The 24,688-nt window shown below is 41.2% G+C and overlaps 1 protein-coding gene across 1 annotated transcript; it reads left to right on the plus strand.

Moving 5' to 3' along the window:
- Positions 1-105: 105 nt before the first annotated feature.
- On the plus strand, positions 106-22,910 carry kin (Kin17 DNA and RNA binding protein). The gene is made up of 13 exons (XM_080207711.1): positions 106-433; positions 3,171-3,265; positions 4,434-4,477; positions 5,536-5,658; positions 6,116-6,297; positions 9,050-9,098; positions 11,410-11,467; positions 13,527-13,644; positions 15,175-15,225; positions 20,186-20,254; positions 21,699-21,798; positions 21,911-22,011; positions 22,522-22,910. The coding sequence occupies exons 1-13, from the start codon at positions 320-322 to the stop codon at positions 22,582-22,584; spliced, it is 1,167 nt and encodes a 388-aa protein (XP_080063837.1). The 5' UTR covers positions 106-319; the 3' UTR covers positions 22,585-22,910.
- Positions 22,911-24,688: the final 1,778 nt, after the last annotated feature.

Raw genomic sequence — 24,688 nt, forward strand, 5'->3', positions numbered from 1 at the left:
TGACCCTTCCGCCTTGGCGCGGTGCGCTGTGGGAGCTGTAGTTCTCCTCCTCCGCCCACACACTGCGGCCCGACAGGCGCGTGAACTACAACTCCCAGAAAACCCCGCGGCAACCCGCTCCAACCGAATTTACCTGCGATAAATAATTCCTCTCTCCATGTTTTATTATCCAGCGAAACCGAAGGGGGTCGAGAAATAGTGGGAGGGAATGAGAAATGAAATGGTGAAAGCAGTCGAGAGGCGGTTTGTCGTGGTTGAGGAAGCACGCAGGAAGCGGTGAGGTCAGCGCGCTCCGTGCAGTCAGGCCGCCGCTGCAGCGATGGGAAAAGCCGAGTTCCTCACTCCCAAAGCCATCGCCAACCGCATCAAATCCAAAGGGCTGCAGAAGCTGCGATGGTACTGCCAAATGTGTCAGAAACAGTGTCGGGACGAGGTGAGCCAGCTGGAGTGGCCTGACCCCCCCCTCCCCTACCCTACTGGCCTCTTGGACGGGTTGGGCCGAAGGGCCTGTTTATCTCTCTGAGTCTTTTAAAGGATTGGGGGCCTGGTCAAAGAAAAGACATTGTACCATCCCACCACCGCCACCAATTGTGTGAATTACACAATGAATCCCCACAGTGCAGAAGAAGGCCATTCAGCCTATCGAGTCTGCACCAACTCTGACTGAGTAACTTACCCAGGGCCCCCTGCCACTGTATCCCTGTAATGCTTAAAACTTTGTTTATTAGTCACAAGTACGGCTTACATTAACACTGCAATGAAGTTACTGTGATTTACCCTGCTGATACATCCAACCCAAACATTTTAGGGCACTAAGGGGCAATTTAGCATGGCTATAGAAGCTAGAAGTAGGAGTAGGTCATTCGGCCCTTTGAGTCTGCTCCACCATGTATTTTGATAATGCTCAATCATCAAATTCAATATCCTGATCCTGCCTTCCCTCCATACCCCTTGATTCCCAAGAGCTATATCTAATTCATTCTTGAAATCAGACAACAAATCAGCCAGTCAGCCTGCAAATCTTTAGACCGAGGAGGAAACCCACACAGGCCTGGGGGAGATGTCCAAACTCTACACAATTACCCCGAGGTTGGAATTGAAACCAGGTCCTGGGAGCTGTGAGATATCAGTATTAACCACTGTGGATTGCAAGGAAGGTTCACTCGGCTGTCTCCTGGGCTGATTGTCTGATGAGGAGTCTCAAGTAAACTGGGCCAACGTTCCCTGGAAGCAGTTCCAAAGGAGAGTCATATTGCCAAAAGCAAATTTACTGTGGATACTGTAAATTGGAAACAAAAACAGAAAATGCTGAAAAATCTCAGGGGGAGGGGGTTTGTTGCTGGTGCTCTGAGGAGCTTAACAGGCTGTGCTGCAACCATTCTACGAGCCTATGAAAATTTGTAAATGGCCTGACAGGATAGATGCTAAGAAAATATTTGGAAATCAATAAACAAGGACAACCATTTAGAACTGAGATGAGAATTAATTTCTTTATCAAAGTCTGTATTCCAGAGACCAGTGGATGTTGATTTATCAAGTGTATGCAAGACAAAATGGCAACAACAAAGTCATTGCTGTGGTAGTGAACAGTTGGTGAGATGCACAAGGAAGTGTGCAAAAAGATACCCAAAGAAAGGGGAACTGAAATTCAACTTAGTGGGCATGGACAGTGGACAACATTGCTATTGCTGCCTGTTGTATGAATTGTGCAATCCATTGATTTTAATGAAACTAAATATTAGGCGGAGGATTTAAATAGTCATAGATGTGCTTCTTGTTTTCTCGCCCAAGTCAAATTTCACCCTGAGTGTTTGACTGGGAAAGGATGTGAGGGCAGTTGGACAGAATGAGAATAACATATCAATTTTGGGATATTGATCATAGGAAGAAGACTGCCAGGATTGTTTGACAAATCTTTTAGTTTCTTTTTATGAACTTGCTGTCCTTGTGAATACGGATGAAACACCCTATGTTTTTAGAATGGTCAATCCACCTAACCTGCACATCTTGGTACTGTGGGAGGAAACTGCAGCATCTGGAGGAAAACCATGCAGACACTGGGGAGAATGTGTAAACTCCACACAGACAATGACCTGAGGCCAGAATCAAATCTTGGTTCCTGGCATTGTGAGGCAATAGTGCTAACCACCGTGCCACCCATACAAAAGTAAATCAAATGTTAGGGTGTATTTCTAGAAAGAAATAATTGAAAAATAGTCAAGCTATTAGCCTTTGTTAGACCACATTTGGAGTCTTGTGTACAATTCTGGTTGTCATATATTGTAAAAATATACTGAGACACTGGTGAGGGAGAGGGTTTATAAGGACATTGAGAAATACTACATGATATGCGACACTTTTTTTTGGGCATATGGGTCATTTTTAAAAATGATTTAAACTGGAATCAGTTCAAAGGTGATTAAATTAAAGGTATTGTCTACATGAAAGTTGTAGCTAATTGTGTCATTAGTACACACAACTATAGAGATTTACAGATAAAATTGTGGGCTGGAGCAGTTTAACATGAATAGGTGTGAAGTCATGAGACAGGGCAACATGAATACTGGAGGGAGAAGTTTCAGAACAAGAAAGGCACCTTAGAATATTGATATAGACATTGGTGGTACCAATAACCCAATATCCCAGGTAATAGAGAAACAAACAAAATATAAGAATGCACAACAGCATAAATCATTTCACAGTAACTTCATTGCAGTGCTAACGTCAGCCTACTTGTGACACTAATAGATCAACTTTAAAAAAGAATGATCTTCACATTCTATCTGGCTGAGCATGACTGCATTTGAATTGAGACCAGTTTTGATTTCTTACACTGCATATGGGATATCATGATATTAAAGCAGATTCAACAAAGGACTGCAAGATTCGTATCGGGTTTAAAATGATTGAGCTATAAAGAAGGTTTGTTTATTCGGGATGTTTTCCTTGCTTGACAAAGAGGAGACTTCATAGACAGTGTACAAATGTGTGGCAAACAGCTAATTGGACAATTGAATAGTTTCTGAGCGAAATCAGACAAAAACTTGCATATGCAGAGATTCATTTTGTATGTTGAGAGACTTCACCAGAAAGAAAGCAGATAATTGAATGGCCTTTTCTTCCCTGGAACATGTAGATATGCTAATATTGTGATTGCTGTTATATTCCAGAATGGTTTCAAATGCCACTGCATGTCAGAATCTCATCAACGACAGCTTCTGCTGGCATCAGAGAACCCACAGCAGTTCATGGACTACTTTTCAGAGTATGTACAGTGTGACACCTTAACACCCTCTGCTAAATGTGCTCAGTGTGATATTGTGTATTGAAACTCGTGGCTTTTAGGCGATGCATGAGGTTTTAACTTTGAAGTAAAATATAATTTCTTGGAACACCCCCCTGCCCTATCCCATCTTGCTGTATTGAACTTCCTTTATTCCAATGTTTTTGTCCTTTCCTGCCCCATTACAATTCCGTAAAATAATTTATTACATCTGCTCCAACATTACCAGGATAATCAATTTGACAACAGGGTCTGTATTTAATAAAACAATAATGTATATGTTTTTATTTAAAATTTTAACATCTTAGAATATTGCAGCATGCAGAAAAGACATCCATTCCTTTGAGTTTGCACCATTACTTTCCTCAGCATGAGATTTCTTGCTCGATCACACTCTTCGGCTTATAAGCCTGAAGTGAATTGGAAACTGGAAGGAGTATTGTACACAATCAATGGATTTCACCCAAGTCCTTTTTTTTTTAAAACAGTGATCTTGCATGTTCAGCAAGGTCCTGTAATTGGAGAAAGATGCGCACTATCGTTTAACTTAATGTTTGAATTGCTAAAAAAGTTGACCAATCTTTACATTGGTCTGATGTACAGTGTAACTGATGACAAGCTGATCTGCCTTTGTGAGGCTGCCTTTTATAGTTGATCTCCCAGGTTCCATGCGAATGCCAAACTAATGTAATTTGTGCTGGAGCCATAGGACTTGAGGTGTGGTGGTTCAATTCAATTACTTCAAAGCAATGCAATTGTTTGGTGTAATATCCCATTAGAGATTGAGAGCCTGGAAGTAATATCATTGGCAAAGGTGCCAGCTGAGATGAGATTTGTTTCTTACTTAATAAATTGTCCCGAGTCAAAATAAATTACCTGTTCGGTTGGTGGCAGTAGATTCAGTGGTAATCTTAAGGTAATTGTAACTCTCCTTAACAAAGGAAACGTTTGCTAGGCTATCAGTAAAAGTAATTTAGGAGATAGTACAACTTGGTAGTCTTTTCAGAGAGCAGGCATAAGTCCAGTGGAACAAATGCTGCCGCCTTCTGTGCTATATGTTGTTATTCTATGACTCTGTGGCATTTTGAAAAGATGTCAAATGTTACAGTGCCATGGTGGGACATTGACCACAATTTCTTTTCCTCTCCAGGGAATTCCGCAATGAATTTCTTGAGCTACTCCGAAGACGTTTTGGTGAGTTTGTGCCCATTTCATGCTGTGAACAACCTTTTTGGATCAAATTTTAAGTGAGCTACTGATAAATTTGATCAGCATTTGATGCTGGCTCATCTTTGTTTCTTTTTGAGCGGCATGGCACAGTGGTTAGCACTGTTGCTTCACAACGTCAGGGACCGGTTTCAATTCTGGCCTTGGGTCACTGTCTGTGTGGAGTTTTCATGTTCTCCCCATGTCTGCATAGGTTTCCTCCCACAATCCAAAGATGTGTGGGTTAGGTTGATTGACCATGCTAAATTGCCCTTTAGTGTCAGGGGAATTAGCGAGGTAAATATGTGGGATTATGGCGATAGGACCTGGGTGGGAATGTTGTCTGTGCACGCTTGATGGGCCTCCTTCTGCACTGTAGATTCTATGTTTTGTTTTAATAAGATTATATTGATATTAGCATTGCTCCGCAGTACATCATTTGTTCCCAGAAATTGAACTTACACACTGGCCTGCCATTCTTTTCCAGCCTGTCTGCTCATTCATGTTAGTTGACATTATGTGGCCTCTTGATACAATGATGACATTTACCCCATTTTCCTCTGATGATGTTAGAAGTGTGCTGTAGAAAATGTGAATACTGCTTTAGTTAATCTTTATTAGGACATTTATATTTTCTTCATGCCACATCAGTGTTCCCATGATGCACCATATTATGTAGTTTGCAGAAAATGTAAATAATCTTCCTATAGTGCTATCAGTGCCATTATTGAACAGATATTAATGCGCAATAATGACTAGCAGTGGCTTCCTTCCTGATCTGATTGCCCTTGTGGCGAAGGATGGTTACTTGTTGCTGTCTACCTCTTCCAATTTATCTGCATTTGGGATTTTTCCATACATGGAATACCAGGAATGGGTGGAAAATTAGGTGCTACACTTTGATACCACCTGTATTCATATCATGTCAGCCATATGGGTTTGGGATTTTGTTTTAATTTCTTACTGATAAAGATAGATCCAATGATTTCTGTGACTACAATATTCATTTTTTCTGATAGTAAGATATATGATTTAATTTTTTTCAGGAACCAAACGTGTTCACAACAATGTTATCTACAATGAATACATCAGTCACCGGGAGCATGTTCATATGAATGCGACAATGTGGGAAACGCTGACTGACTTCACCAAATGGCTAGGCAGAGAAGGTGACTGATTTCTGTGTGATTGTTATTCTTGAGTTAATTATTTGTGCTTCTCCTCAATATCTTCAGTTAATTAAAAATTGCCCTTTTGCATTAGTTTCACAATCTATGGTGCTTGGACCCAAGTTTCTCCACCTTTACTGAAAAATGGAGATTGCAGATAAATAGTGCATTAGAATTGGATTAAAGTTTAACTGAAATTTATTCCAAGAATCATAGCTGGAAGCAAACAAGTTGAAATGAAGCATCTCCCATCACATTTCACAGTAACTTCATTGTTAACGTAAGCCTACTTGTGACACTAAAATAAACTTAAAACGTTTATTTTTGCATCAAATCTGATTAGCTGAGCTGTTTGAGATCCATGTGTTATAAATTACTGTTCAGGCAGTTGTAATTATTGAACATAAGCTTGCACATATTGATCACCATAGCTTAAGTTCATTGCATTCAATTTCAGGTTACTGCAAAGTAGATGAAACACCCAAGGGCTGGTATATTCAATACATTGATCGAGATCCTGAAACTATTTGTAGACAACAGGAACTGGAGAAAAAGAAGAAGCAAGAGCTGGATGATGAGGAAAGAAATGCCAAGTTTATTGAAGAACTGGTTCGGAGAGGAAAAGAAGGGAAAGAGGAGGTAAAATGTTGATCATTTGTACTTGGCAATCATTATTATATTTCACTTTGTGGTCCACCTTCATGTTACCTGTTCCAAAGCACGCAGCATATTATCTGCAGTGGTTTACAGTCCTATCAAGGCCAGTTCTCAAGTGTTCCAAGGTTCCATCCTTGTGCTCTCTCATATTCCTCAACTACTTGTTTCCCTCATTAATATCATTCACATACTGGTGAACTTTAACCAATAACAGCTTTGGCTCCTGTAGTCATCATTTTTGACTCCATAGCTATCATTGTGTGACATGATCATGTGTCCAACATCAACTTAACATTGTGAAATTCACAGCCACCCATTCAAAAATTCCACATCTTAAACCTGTCTCCATCCACACCCGCAACCACTCCTCAATCCATCTCCTTCATCTGCACCAGATGGCAGGAAACTTGAGGGAAATCTAACCTTGAGCCTAGCTGCCATTCTCTCTCTTTTATTCCATCCATCACCAAGATCATCTATTTCCACCTCTGCAGCATTGTCCACCTCTATTTCTGTTTCATCTGAAGACCACTGAGACCCTTATCCATGCATTTGCCAGCTCTGGATTTGCTTCTTAATAGCACGGACTCCTCCAGGCACTGCTTGCTATCACCTTGCATTCTCCTTTTTCATATATTCAGTTTATCCAATATTCCAATAAAGTATAGATAGATGCATATACTTTATTCCACAACACATTGATTCTGTTCTCCATTGGCTTCTTGCCATCCTATAATGCAATTAATTCAAAGTGTTTATTGCTGTATACAAATACCTCCATGGCCTTTCCCATTCTACAATGCATTCTCTACCAGCCTTGTATACAGCTATGTATCCTCATACCTGGGTCTAACATCTCTCTACACTCTATGCTCCCTTTCCCTTCTCCACTTATAGTGGCAACTGTTTTGCTCTTTCCCTCTGGGAAGTCTTTCTAAATTGGTACGTTACCACTGTCCCCATCTTCAGAAGTCTCTACAAAACTTAGTTCTTCAACCGTGTCTCTGCTACAGCTTCTCATTTCACTGTTATTTGCTTACTGTCCTTTTTTTTGCATCTGAAATCCTTTGAGCTGCTTACAGTACTAAGGACAGTAATTAATGAACAGTAATTTAACTTTAGCCTTAGAACTACCGGGGAACACCTTTGGAAGTGCTGTCACTTGAATCCGTTGATGTTATCACTTTTACTAGTAACTCAATATTTTGATGGAAATGCTTGCTTTGTGACTCTTCATCTTGAAAGTAAACTCAACCCTATTTAGAAAAATAACTTGATTATTTGTATCAGATTGTATTTTGAGAAACTAATAAAACAAGTATTGATGTTTTCACAACCAATGTAAATTATATTTCACAATATTGGCTTGTCACATAGCACTTTTTGTTTCTTTCCCCCTCCATTTTTCTCTCTTTGCTCAACCCTCCTCTCCTGAAGGTAATAACTCGCTAATGGGCTGAATAACCTTCTTCACCTGTATTAGTCTTGTAATTGCCTCTTTTTATTCAGATAAGCAAATACACCATTAATCAATGAGTTAATTAATCTAGAACCACCATGTTCAATGTAATTTATTGGTGATGGGAGAGAAATGATGTTCTTGTAGGAAGTGGAAAATATAAAAGCAAAGTGTTTTAATCTTTGGAATCTCTACGCCACATATAAAATGTGCAGCCTGTTTGGTGTGGCTCAAAATAGAATGTTCAATCCAGTCTCAACTAGTTACATGTTGATCCAAATTCATAACGAAACATCCTCTTGTAGTTTGCAGTTGCCCCTTGAGTTGAGTATTTTATATAAGAAAATAAGAACATAAGAAATAGGAGCAGGAGTAGGCCATCCAGCCCTTCGAGCCTGCCCCGCCATTCAATAAGATCATGGCTGATCTGTCGCTGCTCAGTTCCACTTTCCCGCCCTCTCCCCATAACCCTTAATCCCCTCTCCTATCAAAAACCCATCAACCCGCGTCTTAAAAATATTTAGCGAGGCAGCCTCCACCACTTCAACGGGCAGAGAATTCCAGAGATTCACCACCCTTTGAGTGAAGAAGTTCCTCCTCAACTCCGTTCTAAACTCCCACAGACATTGCTGCCCAGCATACAGTGCTAATCACTGAGCTGACGTGTTGCCCATTGACCAGTCCAGAATTAGCATCCACTAACGGCCATGACGCACTGGGCGCCTCTCAGATCTACACCCAAGAACCATCCAAGTACAACCGGCCGAGTGCACACTCCTTGTTGAATTTCCATCTTGTACCCTCCGTATGCTTGAGGTCATTCAAAATTCTATTGCCTATGTTCCACCAAGTCTTGTTTATCCATTAAATGAAGCCTCAGTGTTAAAATTCTCATGCTTATTTTTAAATCTCCCCACCCCCCACACATGGTGTATCGCTCCTCCCTATCTATGTAAACTCCTCCACCCCTCTGTGATGTCAGAGACCTGTCAATTCTGGCCTCTAATACACCCTCTATTTTAACCACTGCACCATTGGTAGCTGTGTAAGCCCTCAGCTCTGCCTCCTGACCACTCCCTTGGGTGGCTCCTTAAAACCTACCTCTTTACCAAGCATTTGGTCATTTGCTCTAATGTCTCCTTATGTGGCTATGTGTGAGATTTTGTTTCATAACACGGCCATAGAGCACCATGGGACATTTTACTCTGCTAAAGGTATTTATATGGTTGCAAGTTCTTGATGTAAGAAACATGCTCACTGTTTCACTCTTTTTAGGATGTTCCAGTTTTTACAGAATTGAAAAGAGAAAATGAGGAAGAAAAAGGTATGTTTGTGACATGTGTGAGGATTTAGTTTTGTTCTCTTAACTTCAAGTATCGCACTTCATTCTATCTTCATTTCTTTGTAACCTGAGAGTTTAATCACTTTTCACTCCCAGTCAAAAATCCTATTGTCCCTGAAAGTACAGAGGTGTTGTAACCGTTCTTTTCTCCACCTGTGTCTATGTGGCACATGCTCCCCTTGAGAATGTACTACACAACAATTGGGAGCAGGAACCAAGGTTAATTTTTCTCCTTCCTAGCAGAATGTTGTTAGATCCAATGGAAGGACCCCGAATGGCACTTTTGCTGGTATTTGCAAGAATCAGATCTGAAACCATTTTGACTGAGTTCATTTTGACTCAATTTATCTGATCCCTATCAATTCGTCACATTTTATCTGTTTCCCTCCTGGGTCAGCTGAAAATTGTACTTCAGCCACCTAGAATCCATTCGAATACTGATTGTATTCTCTAACTATGCCAGTAAAATGTCACTAAATGGTTTCTTCTCAAAAAACCTGTGGATGCATTTCCTTGGAACATAGGAGCAGGAGTAGGCTATTCAACCACTCGAGACTGCTCCACCATTCAACTTAATCATGGCTGATCAACTACCTGGATGCCATTTCCCATGGTATGTCCATAATCCCTTGATGCCATTAGTAGCTAGAAATCTTATTGATCTCTGCCTTGAACATATACAATGACTGAGTTTCTACAGACCTCTAGGATAGAGAATTCCAAAATTTCACCACCGTCTAGGTGAAGAAATTCCTCTTCATCTCAGCCCCAAATAAGATGTTTTAAATGAGGAGTTCCTGGATTTCCCTTCCTAAATATTTTCACCTTTTTCCCCTCCTTTAAGATGGTCCTTAAAACATTCAACCCATTTGATGGTACGAAGGGCTTTTTCTGTGCTGTATGTCTCTATTAGTTTAAAGTTTATTTATTAGTGTCACAAGTAGGCTTACATTAACATTGCAATGATGTTACTGTGAAAATCGTCCAGTCGCCATATTCCAGTGCCTGTTCAGGTATACCGAGGGAGAATTTAGCATAGCTGGTGCACCTAACCAGCACGTGTTTCAGACTGTGGGAGGAAACCAGAGCACCTGGAGGAGATGCATGAGGACATGGGGAGAACCTGCAAACTCCACACAGACAATGACCCAAAGCCAGGATTGAACCCACTGTGAGGCAGCAGTACTAACCACTGTGCCACTTTGACTCCAAGCATTTTGACAGCCGGCTTAGCATCTCCTATTGTTTGATGCCACATTTTGTTTGATTAGATTCCCCTGAAGTGCATTGGAATGTTTTACCATGTTAAATGTGCTACATCAATGCAATGTTTTTGTTTATTTCTTAAAGATGAGAAACTATGCTGCATAATCAATGCATATGTTTAAACATTGGTACAAAGCACATGCCCAAGGGCCAGGCGCTAAGTAAACTGCTGGAGCTAAGGTTGAAATTAGAACTTCTTTACTTATTTTTCTTTGTCTGTTTCTTATTGCTTTTTGGCTACTTTTCGGTAAATTCTATGCAAGCTATTCCTGAATTAAAGCATTTTTAAGTTTTGGAGTTTAATTCTTTATCAAATAAATATTGGATGAATCACCTCCCTCCCATCCAGCACATTAGAATCATAGAATCCCTACAGTACAGAAGGAGGCCATTCGGCCTATTGAGTCTGCACCAACCATAATCCACCCAGGCTCTATTCTGGTAACACCTCATGTTCACTCTAGGTAATCCAGCAACACTAGGGTTAATTTAGCATAGCCAGTCAACCTAACCCGCACATCTTCAGACAGTGGGAGGAAACCAGAGAATCCTGAGGAAATCATCCAAACGTGTGCAAAGTCCATACAAGTAGTGACCCAAGGCTGGAATTGAACCTGGATCCCTGGCGCTGTGAGGCATCAGTGCTAACCGCTGTGCCACCATGCTGCCCCATTATTTCCCTCAATTTTGATCATATACTAACTACAGTTTAATTATAACTGGAGGAGTTGATTTGCATTATTTTTGGATTGACTTCCAATGTCCTACGGAACTATTTTGTTTGAAATGTTGCAGCATAGTTAGTACTCTTAGTGTAAATCTCTTAGTGTACTCTTAGTGTATTACTTTAGTATGTGCTTTTTCTTCTGAATGTTTTTGTAACTTTAATTAATTATGAAAGTTCCCCATATTTTAGGATGCTTTTGTGCTTTGACTCATTACAATAAGAGGGTTAAATTACATACACACATTTCTAGCACTTTAAATCACCATCAACCAAAGTCTAATTTCTTTCTTTTGTTTATAGTTGCCTTTAATTTAAACAAAGGACAATGTTCATCAGCAACTGCTGCTCCTAAATCTAGGTAAGGAAACTTTTTGTTTTGTTGTAACTTACTAATGCGCCCTTTAAAGACTTAACAAAAATGTTTATTTTTCTGACACCTTTTTGTGTAGGTTCTTGAGTGTAAAATGGCTGTTAACTGAGAAAAGAAATATATTTTACTAAAGAAATTGTGCCCTTCTAACATTACATTTTTAGGATCAATCGTTTAATATTTTCTTTCATAAATATTTTAATTGTATCATTTGTCCATGCTTTTAATAGCATTCTTTCTTTGAATTGAAATGCTGATCTTCACAATTATCTCACTCCTCGCTGGACAGGCAACTTGGCAACACAGCTTCTGCGACAACAATCTTAAGGCAGATAATAGCTAGTGCAGCTGTCCGTAATTATTCTTCCTCTTGGTTCTTCCCTCTGCTGCTTCCCTGTCCCCTAATGATACACTAACATCTAAGAGGCATTTTAATAACAGAGTAATCCAATCGTTACAACTTTCTTTCAGTCTTTTGCAGTCAACGATCTGCTTTTCTTCTGAATAACTAACCGTGAATTTCAGGAAACTGAGTAAAGTCACAGATTGTTACAGCACAGAAGGAGGCCATTTGGCCCATCATGCCTGCACCCATTCTCCAAATGAGCATAACTTAATGCCATTTTCTGGCCTTCTTGCCGCATCTCTGCACATTGTTTCTGTTCGTGCTCATCTAATGCCCTCTTGAGTGCATCAACTGAAACTGCCTTCACCACACTTACAGTCAGTGCTATCCAGACCCAAACCACTTATTGTGTGAAGTTTTTTTTACATCACATTTGCTTCTTTTGAGACTTTTATATCTGTGCCTTCTCGTTCTTAATCCTTTTACGAGCAGGAAGTTTCTCCTTATCTACTCAGTCCAGCTCTCTCATGATTTTGGACATCTGTCAAATCTCCTTTTAACCTTCTCTCCAAAGAGAACAATCCCAACCTCTCCAATCTGTCCTGACATCTGAAGTTTCTCACCTCTTGTACCATTCTTGTAAATCTCTCCTTCACTCTCTCCGTTGTGTTCACATCCTTCCCAGAGTGTGATGCCAGAACTGTATACAATTCTCCAGCTAAGATCCAACTAGTGCCTTGTATAAGTTCAGCATAATTTCCTTGTTCTTGTACTCTGTGCCCCTATTAATAAAGCCCAGAATACTGTACGGTTATTAAGAGCCTTCACCTCTCCTGCCACCTTCAATGATCTGTGCACATAAAGTTCCTCTGCTCCTGCACTCTTTTAAGAATTTTACCAATTATTTTGTTTTGTCTCTCCATGTCCTTCCTACCAAACTGCATCACCTCACATTTCTGTGCTTTGAACTTCATTTGCCACCTATCTGCCCACTCCACCAACTTTGTGCATTTGAAGTTCTGCACTGCCCTCTTCACAATTTACAATACTTCAAAATTTGAAATTATCGCCTGCATATTACGATCTAGATCATTAATATATATCAAGAAAAGCAAGTGTCCCAATAGCATCTTCCTGGGGAACAGCACTACAAACCTTCCTCCAACCTGAAAGATGCCCACTGACCATTACTCACTGTTTCCTGTTATTCAGTCAATTTTGTATCCACGTTGCTTCTGTCCCTTTTATTCCATGAGCTATAAGTTTTTGCACAATGTAAGGTGCAATACCACTCATCAATTGCAGTTGAATTTATTCTGTAAACTCACTGCAGTGAATGAAGATGCTATTCCAGTTATTCATATGCTAATTGGACATTGGATGAACTTGCTCAGATTTAAAATACAAATGAGAAAGGAAGGGATATGTGAAAGATTAATGTCAAAAATTTACCATGTGAGCTAGATGGGCATTTTTTCATTTGTTGCAAGTTATTCATTTGAAATGTCCATTCAAGTCCATGAAGAAAATTTTGACTGTTGCCCTCACTGTACAGGAGAGTCAACTAATATCATTCTGTCTGAATCTCAGTGTGGTCTGCAACCTAACCTCTAGCTGTGGGTAGGGAGGGTGAGGGAATGGAGAGGTGACAGCCAGTTGATTACAAAAGAATACTCAAACTGTATCGTGCATGTTTTTCAGTACTCTGGGACCAAGTGCATTGCAAACAATAGCTTCAGTAAAACGAAAGGAATTGGGCCACACCTCTTCCGATACAAAGGACAAGAAGAAGAAATCTGCACTGGATGAGATCATGGAGGTAGAGTACTGTAGTGTGTTTCACTCTTTTGCTCCTGTTATCCAGTAATTGATTTTGTAGTTCTGAATGTTTGTTTGAATGAAGAGCAGGCATTTTTGGGTTTGTTGCAGCCCATTATTCCCGACTTGAAACTTTCCACTGTTCAGTTCAGGAAATTCTCTCCCTAATTCCCTCCATCTCTCTACCACTTTTTTCTCCTTTAAAGGAACTTCTTCATGCCTAACTCTTTGACCAAGCTTTTGATCACCTGCTATAATATATCCTTAAATGGTTTGGTGTCAAATTTTTGTTTGATTTGATATGTTTATGGGCTATATTAATGCAAGTTTAGTGTTATAATGGCAGAGATCAGCTCCACTTGATTAGCCAGCAGCTAAGAGGTGGGAACATCATTGCGATTTTAAAATAAAGGTGCCAAAAATTATTTAAGCACCTGCACAGTTTTCCAGTTTCTACTGGGTCACTCATCATTCTGCCCAAGATTACCAGTTAGCAGTTGAATATGGGAGTAATTAGTTAATGGGGAAGAGTAAGATAGATTAAGGGGCTTGATGAATGTTTTGTAAATATTTTTGTGCATTTCTTTTTTTTTCGGAAGTGTGGATTCTCACACTAAAATGTTTTGCAGAATCGCAATAGTGTTCTGGCTATGCAAATACAATCAAGGAATGTTAGACTGATGAGGGTGAATCACAAATAGTTGGTAATGTGCTGCTCTGTTAGTTACCCCCAGATATTGTATCATGCCTCTGCATTTTGTTTCTTTACACTTCAGTTTTTTCTTGATATTGCTCACCCCGCCCCCACCCCCAAACCCAACCCCTCATTCTCCAACTTTTGCCAAAGCATGTTAACAGGTTGGAATGTAATTTGAACCTTTTTAAAACTTGTAGAAGTTTTTCCCTTCTGCAGCTACTTGCCTTGAAGTGATCACATCCCTGTTGTTCTCATTCACATTGGAAACTTTCCTAGTTCTCTCCCCTCAGTCTACTGACTCTCCATGAGCTTTCTGCATGTTAAGTTTATTAAGTTTATTTATTAGTGTCACAAGTAGGCTTGCGTTAACACAGCAACAAAGTTATTGTGAAAATCCCGTCGTCGCCACACTGGGCATCTGTTCGGATACATGAGGGAGAATTTAGTGTGGCCAATGCACCTTACCAGCACATCTTTCAGACTGTGGGAGGAAATCAGAGCACCGGAGGACACCCACGCAGTCACGGGGAGAACATTCAGACTACGCATAGACAGAGACCAAAGCTGGGAATTGAACCCAGGTCCCTGGCTCTGTGAGGCAGCAATGCTAACCACTGTGCCACCATGCCGCACATGATGTATACTGGAAGCTTCAAGTGAATATGCCAGCTGTCCTCCATTGTTAATCATTAATCTTCACACTTCTACAATATACTCAGGTAGAAGGTTTCCCCAACTTGCTGCGTTTATTTTCACTTAGCCAATAGGTTTAAGTGGTAGGGTGAATAAGTTTTGAGTTTAGAATCATAATTTTGAATATCTTTTTATGTTTAGTTCGAAGAGCAGAAAAAGAGAAGCCTCAGGAGAGACTACTGGCTTCACACTGTGAGTTCAGAAAGTAATTCTCGTTCTTATACATTCCTAGTACAATTACACATGTCTGGCCAACATAAAATGGAATCTGTTTTTTGTAACACTGGCTGTTTTTGTGTAAGATCATAATGCAGTTCCTTATAAAACAGTCTGGCTGCCATTAGCAACCTACTTGTCCTTTGCCTAAGACCGATTTTACATGGAAAAATAACCTTGTGGAATCACATCCTCCAAAAATCAGAAATACTAAATGTAGCACAAATGAATTTTAACTTGCTGAGTTATAATAAGATAATGACTTATCAATGATCCTTAGCAGATTTATGGATATGTTCTTCCAGGCCTCCATTCATGATCTGCTTGTCTATGGAGCGTTCGCTAAGCTGGGACTTGATTATCGTAAGAAGGCTGTCACAAGCTTACAACAGAAAGTGGACAATTAAAGTTTTCACAGAATTGTTAACTCTAGGGACTGGTTATTCTCCCTTGTGGTGTAGTGCCTCTCATTAGTCGTGATGAGTGAAATCCAATCACTCTGTTAGAAATCAAAGTCACACATCCACAACTTATGACAGTAGTGCTGAAATTGTTGGATGGGACTGGATCCTAACACAAAAATGTGGAGCAATGTTAAATAAAAACAAAAAATGCTGGAAGTACTCAGCAAGTCAGGCAGCGTCAGTGGAGAAAAACAGAGTTAACAGGCAGAATTTTCTATTTTTGTGGCTAAGTGCCGTGCCAGGCAACTGGGTGACACCCTACCCGCCAGCCAGAATAGCAGAAACTCGTGCAGATTTTGCACTTGGCATGTATGGCAAATCGGGAGCTGATTTGTCTGACTGCTGTCAGCTAAGAGGTCTGTAGATTCCAGCGTAATATTTAAATACCAGTCCAACACGCACATCTCACGGTCTCCAGCCCACTCATCTTCACCAGACAAATGCCCGGAACCTAGAAGCAAAATGCCAGCAGGCAGCGCTATATTTTGACCACCTCAGGTCCTAGAGGCCTTGATTCGAGGAGGCTAGGTGCAAAGGCATGTCCTCTACCCAAGGGATGAGTCCAGGAAGCGTAGCAACCTCGCTGCTGTGGCCTGGGAAACTGTTGTCCAAGAGATCTGCGTGGCTGGCAACCGCACCAGAAGCCCAACGCAGTGCAATAATGGATGAATGACCTCTTCTGCACTTCAAGGGAAGTCCTCCCCCTCTCAACTCTTTGCAGTATCAAATTATCATCATGGCATTATGTGTTCAAACGATGACTCTCTTCAAGGACCTCACAACCTTTAGCGGAGAGTCGCATATCAGCACTCATTCTTGCACAAATGCTTTCACGTAACCATCATCACATCTGCCAGTTGCTCACACTCCATTCTCTGTCCTTCCTGGGGTGGATTCAACTCGCAAGGCATGCGTTTTGTTCAGTCTCTATTCCATTCCCTCTTATCACATTGTTTCTTGCATCTTCAAACAAGCCAAGCTGGCTCACGCAGGAAAGTGAGCCCAAACTGCAGGAGGAATAACCGAGATCATTGCTCCCAGCAAATGTGAGGAAACTGCTGCTGACCTGATTGGGAAGGACAAGGACCTCTCCTGTGCCTACAAGGAGATTGGTCACTCCCAACAATCAAGTATGGATTATCTCACCATTACTTCATCAAATTGAGGCAATCAAAGTAAGTCAAATGTACTGAGAAATATCTTCAGCTTATCCACTAAAGCTGTCATTTATTGCTTGCCAGCACGAGCAGATCCTGTCCAGCCAGGCAATTGAACAGCAGGCAACGCTCCCAAACCACTTCTGAGGACAAGGCAGCTTGGGAAGGTCCATCACAGCATTCACCCACCAGCGGAGACACACATCTCAGTGTAGCATAGCTCTAGTTTAGATTCGGGGTCAATTTCTGGACAACACCTCACTGACTTTCCCGTAGCAGTCAGAGTCAGACACAGCCCCAAATCTCAGGCACTCGGAGGACTACTGGATAGCAACTGTCTGCTCAGCCCTAGACATTTGACGAATCTCTTGAAGTAGCTGCTAGCTCACTGGTAGAAATGCAAAGGCAGACAGTGAAACATCAGGCAGAGATTCATGAGTCACTCAGGCTAGAGTGAATGAGCGATGGAAGAGTTCATTCACATTCTGTCCGATGTTGTGGCTCCAACAGGCGAACGCCCTGAGGCCACTATGGTATTGTTGGCCACTGCCATGGAGACCTTGGTCCAGCAGGTATTGCTGTATTTGCACCCAGCTCTGTGCTCCATGGTCTCACAACCTGGTGGGCACCATGAGGATGTAGGCTACATGGGAACAGGGCACCTTGACCTCCCTCCAGGTGCCTCCATCTGCTACAGGAGTCAGGTCAGAGCCATTTGGCACCCACAGGGAGGATGAATGTTAAGCAGACACCTCATGGGTGTTCATTCAGGGCACTCGCAGGGTGTGCAGCTGCTCAGAAAGTCCCCTCTGCCTGTACCCACACCCCCCCACCCCAGCAGTAATCCTATTGAAAGATGAAGATCTGTGTGATGTCACCCTCAGTGCAATTGGTGTCCTGACCTCCCTTGTGTGTTGTTAGGAAGGTGTGTTTAAATCTTTATTGAGAATGATAAGAAAGATTTGAACCTTATTCCCCAAGGGACAGCAATGGACATGTCAAGGGACAGTAATGGCTCATCTTTAATGATACTGTAGCGACATCTGGTGGTCTCACTGTTAATGTCTGAACCTAAGACATACACTTTAGGGTGAGATATCGAGGCTGCCCCATATCTCATACAAACATCAGTGTTTGTATTCATGGCATCAAAAGCATCAAGTCTTGTCTCACATTGCTGTTATTCCTCTGTCAGAGTGAGCACCTTAACAGGTCACTGATCAAATCCTAGCAACTCATGAGGTCAGAATGCCCAAGTGTGATTGCAAGGCCTGCCCTCACAGTAATAGTTTGGTTATCCACTGAGATTACAGAGAATGGCTTGGAGAGCTAGGGTAGGTGTTTCCAGATAACCTCATTTAACTTTTACTTCTGGAACCTATCGGGTATTAATGTATCACTGGCATATCTCCTACATCTTCCTGCATCAAAACACTTATTCCATCCCTCTGACGCCCCCTGGACTTCCTGCACCACCTCATCTTCATCTTTCAATGAGCTGTCATCCTTCTCCAATTCATCCTCTGGCAAAGGATCACCGTTTTGCATTGCCTGTTTGTGAAGGGCACAACAAACTGATCATGTGGGAAACCCTCTCCAGTGCATATTGCAGAGAGCCATCTGAACAGTGTAGGCATCTCAGTTGCATCTTCAGAACTCCTGATCTGCTCAGAGTGTTGTGACCACAGTAAAAAGTCTGAACGAAGGGACTAACCCCGAAAGCTTGTGCGTTTACTATCAAATAAATCGGTTGGATTAGAACCTGGTGTTGTCAGACTTTTTACTGTGTTTACGCCAGTCCAACGCCGGCATACCCACATCAGAGTGTTGTGAGCAGCATTTTACTTCTTGGCACGAGTCTGAGGGCAATGCACCGGAGCCTTCAGCTAGTGTTTAAGTCCTTATCCCCCAGCAACCAGTCCTACACAGGTTCTGGTTCCTCCCAAATCCCAGACACCTGCATGTGACTGAAGATGTAGGAGGCATAGCAACTCCCAGAATAATGTGAACGCGTGCAGGATGTGCTTGTGATGCTCACACACTGGTAGTATATTGATGGAATGGCAGTCCTTGTGATTTATAAACATTAAGGAGGGAGTCTGATAACCACGTGGGTGCAGCCTATTGCACCCTGCATTCTTGGGAAGCCTGAGATGACAGTGAAATCTTTGAGCCTGGTTATCCTTGGCAGAGCAAACCTGACATAATGAGCCATCCTTTAAAGGTCACCTCCTTCATGCAGCAACATGGCGCTGACCAAAAAATGCTGCACAGGTCCCTTTTTGGTCCCTGGAAAGACCCCAGAGATTAAATTGAGTACTGCTGTCACCTACAAAGCCACTGGAAACAGGAAGCCTGCAACCCCACCTGGCGCCTGGTCTTCAAGAATGTGGCATATGTGATGTATGAGGTCTCTGGACAATCGCAGGAGCACCTACTGTGTCTCACTCATTTGTAAGTAGGAGACTCTTTGATGATAGACCCTCAATGGCGAGTCACCTCCGCTGTCCTCCCTAGCCTTTTGTTTATGCTCAGGCTCCCCCTGGCCATGTTCGCCAGGTGGTGCCTCCTTCACCTCACACCCCAACCCCTGATTAATCTTTGATCCGTTGAAGTGATTCCCACAAAACTTCCCAATCCCGGGTACGGAACTGATCCGTTGATGAAACAAGATGATCCATGAGTCCAACAGTACAGTGCTGCCCATAAAAATCAGATCCGCATAGACTGGAGAGCATGAACCCATCTGCCCCAGCAGAGTGCTGTTCAGCACAAAGGAATGGTGCTGCGTTTTGGGAGGTGGCTACATATGTTGCACTCCTGCCAAACGTCTTTTGTAACAGAGGTCCCCTTTGTGCCACACATTTTCGCACAGGTTTGAGGCCAATGGCAGGACATAAGATTGGAAGGCCTGATGAGATTTTGGCAAGCAGCTGTTTTAATGAGCGTTCATGAGATGCAAATGGCATTGCTTCATTGGCAGTGGAAAATTCAAACTGTTTTTATGCTGACGTTATGGTTCTCGTTGGATTCACTGTGGGCGGGAGGGGAGAATTCCGCCCTGTGTTTCAGTTCTTTCACTGGAGCAGCTGTCTCCACAGATCCAACCTGTTGAACATTTCCAGCATCTGCAGTGATCTTGCTTTTGTAAAAATTTTGAGGCGGTTCTGTAAATCATGTGGATCACCTAAATATGGCTGAATTGTGTTTTTGATTTATCCCATGCATTTATCACCTGCGCAGCCGAAACTGGGGTAAAATGTTGATGGAGCCCCTGATAATTCAATTGATAAGTTTTATTTTCTGTCTTATCAGGGAATAGTTGTTAAGTTAATAACCAAGAAACTTGGTGAAAAATATTACAAGAAGAAAGCAGTGATAAAGGTAAGGAAAAGTGTATTTTTGGACTCCATAAAAAGCTTGAGCTGTTAATTGCAGAGCTTGCACTGTAGAACCTTGATTAATTGCTGCTCACATTCTGCTGAATGAATAAGGCAAACCAGAGAATAATTTCATCTTCCAGTCCCTTGCCTGACAGTTTTACAGCTTTTTGATATATTTGGATCACCTAATTAAGTTCTCATCATTATGATAAGACCCACTTTTTTTCCATGTCATGGTGGTGGGAGTAAAGGCCACTGTCTGTCTGTCTGCTTGGAGTTTGCACATGCACCCCGTGTCTGTGTGGGTTTCTTCTAGATGCTCTGGTTTCCCCCCAAACTCCAAAGATGTGCGAGATAGGTTCATTGACCATGCTAAATTGTCCCTAATTGGCCATCTAATTTGGACCGAAATGCCTGAGCTGCAGTGAGAAGTTCTGCTGGATTTTTGGATAACAAAGCTCGTTATCCTACTGGATCAATTACTTAACATCAGAACAATCAATTCAAGATGCTCAATTGGCTTATTTAAGCAAAACTAAACACTGACTCCCTAAAATGATGATTGAGGATATTTCAAATTTAGTTGTATTGATAAGGCTGGAATTGATTTGTTGCTAGGCTGTTTACAGGAACTTACATGTGTCACTGGTAGTTCTGTTAACTCATAACTCAGAAGGTTGTGGGTTCAAGTCCCGCTCCAGAAGCTTGAGCACACAGCCTATGCTAATGCTGAGTTACAGTACTGATGGAGTGCGACATTGTCAGAGGCGCAATTTTTCAGATTGGATGTTAAACAGGATCCTGACCTTCCCCCTCAGGATTGATATAAAATATTCCGTGGTGCTATTCGGCGAAGAACAGGGATTACTCTTAGAATCCCAGCCAATATTTATACCTGATTTACCATCTAAAATCAAGATTCTGATCATATATCACTATTTCTGGGACACTGAAGTGTGAAAGTTAGTTGCCATGTTCCCTATGTTATTACAGTCACTACACTTCAAAAATACTTGACTAGATATTAAACACTTTCACCTTGTGAGAGGCAATGGATAAATTTATGTCTTATGAAAGCTAAATGAAAAAATTAGGGCAGCACAGTGGTTAGCACTGCTGCCTCTCAGCTCCAGGGACCTGGGTTTGATTCCCAGCTTTGGTCACTGTCTGTCTGCTTGGAGTTTACACATTCACCCCGTGTCTGTGTGGGTTTCTTCTAGATGCTCTGGTTTCCTCCCAAACTCCAAAGATGTGCGAGATAGGTTCATTGACCATGCTAAATTGTCCCTAATGTTAGAGGGATTAGCAGGTAAATATGTGGGGTTATTGGAATAGAGGTTGGATGAGATTGTGGTCGGTGCAGACTTGATGAGCTGAATGGCCTCCTGTGCTGTAGGGTTTCTATAAATTGTGACTAATGGAGTACAATTCACCTCACATTACAGGAAGTTCAAGAAAAGTACACTGCCATTATTAAAATGATTGATTCCGGAGACAAACTGAAAGTTGACCAGACTCATTTGGAGACGGTTATCCCAGCACCTGGTAAACTCACGTTTCTTTATTATATTTGTCCTGCAAGATTGATGGTAGCTATGGAAACCTAGGTGTTAATGGTAATGGCTGAAACATTATTATCGAACCCCTGCTATTTTAGGGAAGAAATTGTTGGTGGTGAATGGTGGTTACCGAGGAAATGAGGCCATTTTGGATTCTATAAACGAGAAGAACTTCAGTGCTACAGTAATCATAGACTCTGTAAGTACATATTTTCATTCCAACGGGAAAATGGTTAATGGACTGGCTATTGTCTCAGTGTCATGTATCCATTGAAGAAATTGCTTTGAGCTACTAACTTGCTTACAGATATTGATGAGTTAATGAACACGAAACAATTCACAAAGAACTTGGTTCCTGACGAGGCTTGGATGATAAGAATAGCAATGGTGAAAAGTAAATTTTAACATTGCACTGGATTTTTTTTTGAATCCTAAGTCAGTTTCCTGCCGCCATGTAATTTTACAAACAGCATCATACCTTTCAAAGCTGTTTATGAGATGCAGGATTTTCCGTTTCTGTGCTTGCCAGCCATCAGTTTCCTGCAGATTAAATTGAACAGTCCCAAAGTGATGTGATGAGGTGAAAAATCCCTGTCTGTTTGTTGAATTGGAAAGCTTTTCTAGGTTAGATTTGAATTTTTTTGTCTAGGGGATTTTTACTGTTTTTTTTAAACAAGGTTGATGATTAATCCATTGTTTTTTTTCGTAGGGGCCTTTGCAAGGGCGGAAGATCGAAGGTGTACAGTATGAAGATATTTCAAAACTGGCATGAGAAGCAGTCTTCTAATATTATAGTGTGAAATATTTAACAGCTCAAAGCATCATGTTGGTGTCTACTGATTTTTGAAACACAAACTCTACTGTGTCAGGGTTTTAAAACATTTTCATCCCTAACTTCAATATACATTTTGAACTTGTCTGCTTCCCCACCTCCCCCAAGAGGGCATGGGTGTATGCATTATGTTTCTTGTTTAATATAATTACTGGAAGCAATCTATTTAAACGCTTTGTGTTGTGGTACAGGGACTTGCGCATTAGTCAAAATTTGTGATTAATTTATATATTTGAACAGAAAAAAATAAAAAAATTATTTTGTAAGTATTTGTGATTATTTTTGCAGTTATAAAATCAAACCTTGAACTGTATTTAATATTCCTTTTCATTGCGCATTCTGGAATCAGATCTGTTGATTATGCCATTGATCTTCATTAACTTCAGCCTCCAATTAATTGCAATTAGTCCCTTCAACAACATCCAGCTGTCAAATGGAGACCACTGTACACTGAGTGGATATTGAAGAATATCCATAATTTGACAGTTACATGGGTAAAATAGATATAAAGGGATAGGGGTTAAATGTGGGAATTGGGACTAACTTAGGGGTTTAAAAAAAAAGAGCAGCGTGGACAAGTTGGGCTGAAGGGCCTGTTTACATGCTGTAAACCTCTGACTCAACTTTCCAGGTATGCATTCATTCACAGCTTGTTTATATGTGCATATATTGACCAAACCAAGAGCGCCAGGGACCTGCGTTTGATTCCTGGCTTGGGTCACTGTCTGTATGGAGTTTGCACATTCTCTCTGTGTCTGCGCAGGGTTTCCTCCCTGTGCTCTGGTTTCCTCTGACTCCAAAGATGTATAGGTTAGGTGGATTGAGGCCATGCTAAATTGATCATTGATGTCAGGGGAACTAACCAGGATAAGTACATGGGGTTATGGGTATAAAGCCTGGGTGGGATAGTGGTTTGTGTAGAGTCAATGGGCCAAATGGCCTCCTGCACAGTAGGTGTGTCTATGATTCTAACCCTAACTTGTGGACCATATATCTAGCCATGCAGCTTATTCATGTCCATATATTTTTCTTTTTTCTCAGGGATGCTAAAAATAAAGTGACATTGTAGGACAGAATTACTTAAAACATGAATTTTGACTTTGTTATTTTCCAGCCACTCATGTAGCTATAACAATTGTTCTGGACAGCAGTTTGAACATTCTGCATCCACAAGCCCTGCCAGAATTGGTGAGGCAATTGCATTATAATAACCTAGTGATCACAGCAGCTTTACTGTAGATTCCCCTCATACACAATGGAATGACCTAACCAATTGTGTTTATAAATTGGACATGTGTCCCAGTGGAGATTTCCTGAAAACAAATGATGGTATATGCCACATTGTAAAGGCAGAAGTAACAAGATAGTGTTTGCGTTGACCTTTGCCTTTATTTGCTACCTACACTGTGTTTAAAGATTTGAGAACGTCAGTCATACATTTGAAAAAATCGCAGTCCTGATTAAAAAATTTGCGAAACCTCTTGTTCATCCTACACTACAATTGTCATGATGTAGAGATGCTGGCTTTGGTTTGGGGTAGACAGAGTAAGAAGTCTCACAACACCAGGTTAAAGTCCAACAGGTTTATTTGGTAGCATGAGCTTTTGGAGTGCTGCTCCATCATGTGAGTGGAGACTTGGGTTCACAAACAGTGTATATAGACACACACTTAATTGCAAGATAATGGTTGGAATGCAAATCTTTTACAGGCAATCAAGTCTTAAAATGCGAGTGGAGAGAGGGATAATGACGGGTTAAAGAGGTGTGAATTGTCTCAAGCGTGGACAGTAGGATTTTGCAAGCCCAGGCCAAATGGTGAGGGTTACACAATGGTGTTGTGAGACTTTTTACTGTGCACACCCTAGTCAAACACCGGTATCTCCACATAATTAAATAACCTTCCTGTAGCTTTTTGGGAAGATACAAATATTTCCTTTTTTTTGAACCGTGTGTGGAATAAATTATTCAAAGCACTAATGTTTTTTGAAACCTGGAAAACCTTAATTTCTGGGTTAATAAAATAGCAGCAAAAAAAAAACCAACT

Source organism: Carcharhinus amblyrhynchos, chromosome 19 (genome assembly GCF_965287045.1).
Source record: "Carcharhinus amblyrhynchos chromosome 19, sCarAmb.v2.hapA, whole genome shotgun sequence".
In the NCBI taxonomy this organism is placed as follows: domain Eukaryota; kingdom Metazoa; phylum Chordata; class Chondrichthyes; order Carcharhiniformes; family Carcharhinidae; genus Carcharhinus; species Carcharhinus amblyrhynchos.